At 40.3% G+C, this 3931-nt stretch overlaps 2 protein-coding genes across 6 annotated transcripts in view; one reads left to right on the top strand and one right to left on the bottom strand.

Moving 5' to 3' along the window:
* The window catches only part of jmy (junction mediating and regulatory protein, p53 cofactor), a 27825-nt gene extending 26872 nt beyond the window's left edge, over positions 1–953 (top strand). The window contains exon 11 of the mRNA XM_032540401.1: positions 759–953. The gene's annotated coding sequence lies outside the window, so the exon portion shown is untranslated. The remainder of the gene's footprint in view (positions 1–758) is intronic.
* The window catches only part of homer1 (homer scaffold protein 1), a 23358-nt gene continuing 19603 nt past the window's right edge, over positions 177–3931 (bottom strand). For 3 of the 5 annotated variants that reach the window (XM_032540402.1, XM_032540404.1, XM_032540406.1), the window contains 5 exons: positions 3725–3870; positions 3041–3200; positions 2600–2710; positions 2435–2515; positions 177–1004 (listed from right to left, as the gene is read on the bottom strand). In XM_032540402.1, the coding sequence (XP_032396293.1) occupies positions 816–1004; positions 2435–2515; positions 2600–2710; positions 3041–3200; positions 3725–3870 (687 nt within the window). In that variant the 3' untranslated portion in view covers positions 177–815. The remainder of the gene's footprint in view (positions 1005–2434; positions 2516–2599; positions 2711–3040; positions 3201–3724; positions 3871–3931) is intronic. The other 2 variants (XM_032540403.1, XM_032540405.1) reach the window with 1 other exon arrangement.

Below are 3931 nucleotides of genomic sequence, written 5' to 3' on the forward strand. Positions count from 1 at the left end.
AAAAAAGTCTATAGAAAGAAAGTGAATAAAATCTCGCTTGTGGTCTAAACGTATCCGAGAGAGGAGGAAAAATTACCTGAAAGTGAGAGTGGAAAGTGTTTATTTACCCTCTGATTCTCCCTTTTTTGTATTGCTCATATATTGTACAAGAATATAAGACAAAGTTCTCCTCTGGCTTTTTTTTTTTTTTGGCAGTCCCTCTGTGAATTTAAGTCACAGGAGGAACATTTGTCTCTTAAGATGTTCGAAGCGCCCTGTCACCTTCCACAGTATGAATAACTAAAAATGAGTCCTTCTCATTGGACTCCCAAATGTTCATTTGGCTGACGATGACAAAAAAAGATGGGGAGACGACAATCATTGGCTCCAGGTGACGGCAGAATGCACCAAAGCGAAGCTCAGGAAAATGTGAAAATGAGCTTGTCCTTAATTAATAAAAGTTTGCATGATTGAAAGAGCAAAACCCAAAATGTCCCCGCAAACGATATTCAAGTAACAAACAAAACAATCAAAACGGATTCATTTTGAGTTTTTTGTGTTAAGAATCTTCCAGAGTGGAGCGGAGGGAAGGCATGGTCCAAGCAAAGCCTCTTCTGCTTGGCTCGTGTGTAAACGTGTACCGATCTGACGTAGCAAAACAAGCGTGTACCGTTAATGCATAATTTCGTGTGTAAACTTTTACACGTATCGTATGCATGTGGGGAAAAATAACTATTTTCAAGTTATATGTCAGTGACGACGTGAATGCCAACATGCAGGTTGTTCCTCCCCCGAGCGCTGGCTGTGGTGACCTTGGCGACGACGCGTTGGCCTCTCTAGATGTTCTGGAGGAGCTTCCCCAGCGTGTCCCGCAGCTCCGTCAGCTCGAAGATCTTCCCGTCCAGCAGCTCCAGCAGCGAACGCAAGCTGCTGCGAAAGGCTTCCCTCTCTAGCTGGTTGCTCTCCAGACGCTGCTCCAGGTTGTTCAGCTGGGCCTCCAGCGTCTGGTTCCTCAACTCCACGTCCTGAAAACAAATTGTATATTTTATGAAGAAAAAACAATGACCATGCCTGTCAGAATTTTAAAGATTCAAGATTTTTTTTATTGCATACACCAAGCAGTTCAGGCACATATGAATTATTGTGCAGGCTCCTTGAGTAAGGGGGAAAAAAAAGTTAACCAACTAAAATAGAAAAAGAAATTTAAAATAAGACAAACAAATTTGATACTGTAACTACAACTGTAAATATTGCCAGTAGTATTTCATTTTTGTGCATCAAACTAGTTTTAAAACAAACTCTTAAACCATCCAAAGCTTTTCACATATGCAGTAGTTGAAAATCAAGTTTAAAGAATAGGTTCATAATGTCCTACAGCAGAAGTCAGGTGGCTATATGAACGTTGAAACAGTTTTTGATTACTGTAATCATTCCTCCTGTTCCTACTGGCCATTAAAAACTCAAACTAAAAGATCTTTTTCTAATATGCTTTAAATGTAAATGATGGGGCACAAAAATATACATTTCAACTTTTTGCTGGAGCTAATATGAGGCTTCAACAGTCTGAATTAGATGGAAAAAATGACCAATTCCCAGTTTAGTTGTCATCCTTCCAATGCAGCTCAACAGGAAACACGAAAAGGGAATTTTATACTAAGAAGAGCACACCGCCAAAATAAAATGCGTATTACTGCAATAAATGGTTAAAACCTTGATGGAATTGTCCGGTCTGAACGTAAAACTCTGAACTAAGGCTTGTCTGAGGTTTAAGTGCTGCATTCATGCCATGTTTGCAGAATAGGAAGATGTGAAAACTATCCCCACGCCAATGCAGGATTGTTGAGGCTGATATCCATAGGAGTAAAAAAAAAAAAATGCCTTAAAGTTCTTTGTTTTTTACAGAATTGTAATAAAGACACTGTTTCTAAATGGCCTAAATTATATTTTAGCAATTCTAATGAAGATTCTTGTTACTTATTGGGGGACACATCCTTATACTGACATGTGCAATATGCTTATATTGAACATATCAGTATCGCTCTGCTGAAATCATTTTGTTGTTGGTTTTGCTTTCCCTGTAATTACAATGATTTAGGCTACATATCCCTTAATCTAGTCATTTAAATACATATTCACCAGTTTAACCAGATATGTCAAACTGCTCAGGATACACAGCTCCTTTGTTAAATAGCTGTATTGACCGTAGAATAGTTTTTATTGGATTTATGAACACTGAACAGGCCGGAAATGATTGCTTTATGGCCACTTTGGCACCCGTTCGTGGAGACTCCGGAGCTCTTTCCATGAACTGGGAGATATTTGAAATTCACCTTGTATGGAGTCTTGAGTTTCAGCTGCTCATTTTTACAGATTGTAGAATATGATTTGAATGCAGCATTAGCAGCAACATGCTAATCAACTGCAGATGTTGCTGTAGGTGTGGTGCATTACTCACCTGTAGTTTCTGTGTAAGGGAGTCTTTTTGAGACTGGAACTCGTTGGCACTCTCCACCTCTGCTTTAAGTCTCTCCAACTCCTGGAAGTTATTAAAAGGAAGGGAAAAGTTTAAATAAGATGTGTAAGTCTTTTCCGTACACTAACTCGTCTACACTCCTCGTACCTCTTCCTTGGCCTTCAAAGCCGACTCCAGCTCTTCTATGGTTTGGTTGAGTTCGGTCTTTTGGGATTTAATCACGGTTGTTTGGCCGCTCACACACTCCAGCTCCGTCACCTGGAACACAACAAATGTCCATCACAACATGGTCAACGTTTTAATTTCAATTAATGAATCAAATTTTGCTCGCAATGACAATCTTTGGCCCTTAACAATCACAAAAACAATATCAACGAGAAAAATGATTATTTTGCAAGTAAACTCTTATTACGGGAAAAGTATTAAGCAAAACGGTTTTATTTGAAGTTTAATAAACCCAAAATCTTTCCAAAAGTCAATGATTAATCAAATATGTTTTTTTGACCTAAATAATAGTGATGATTTTTTTTTTTTTCTGTAATCGAGCAGCCCTGCTTTCAACAAATCAGTGAGCTTGTGCAGCATTACCCGTTTGTGTAGCCTCTCGGCTTCTTCCTGATAGGCCCCCAGCTGTTGTTTCCACTGTTTGACGTTGGCCGTGGACTCGAGCAGAGCCGCCGTCAGCTTGGCGTTGTTCCCTTTAAGTGCCTCCAGCTCTGCCTCCCAGTGCTTACTGATGTTGGACGAACTGGGATGTGAGGGAGAGAAAAGGCTTTCAGAAGGGCTGCAGCCAACCATAGTCCGTTAACATTGTAGAAAGCTTTTATTTCTACGTGGTTCGAATTTTTTTAAAGCTACGTCTTTCTGCTGCATTAATATCCCCTGAAGCACAGCTGACAAAACTATCTCCACTCATTTAGTGGTTTATAATTAATAGGGAAGCATGCGTAGTGTTTTAATGGAATGCTTTAATGCTGTCCAGAGGCCCGGAGAAGCAGATTTAATAATGAATGAAGGAATTGACATGAGCTGCAGCACTCTGAGCTGCATTGTGCCAATTTCATTTTAAATCAGCACGCCAGAGAGTAGCTAACGGACAAGTAACTCTCATTTACACTCCTGAATGAGATGATTTCATGATCACCATGCGTTACCGATTAAAACGTTATTTGACAACGAGCGGAACGGGTTCGAGAAACACAACTGTAATAAAAGGAAGACAATATTTGGCGAAACACTGACTGGTTCTGTGTTAACCTGGCTTTGGTTTACCTGTGTGAGAAGGGCAGTGCATTCTGGGAAGGCTCTGCTCTGGGTTCGGCATGCTGCATTGTGTCTGGTGTGACCCTCTCCTCGTCTGTACCGTTGATGCTCTCTGAGGTCAAAGGTGACTGCAGATCCCCAGGGGCCGACTCCTGCTTCGACACATCAGTGAATCCCAAAAATATATATTAGAGAAAAAATACATGGAGTTTTTGT

This window comes from Etheostoma spectabile, chromosome 16 (genome assembly GCF_008692095.1).
Source record: "Etheostoma spectabile isolate EspeVRDwgs_2016 chromosome 16, UIUC_Espe_1.0, whole genome shotgun sequence".
Lineage (NCBI taxonomy): Eukaryota > Metazoa > Chordata > Actinopteri > Perciformes > Percidae > Etheostoma > Etheostoma spectabile.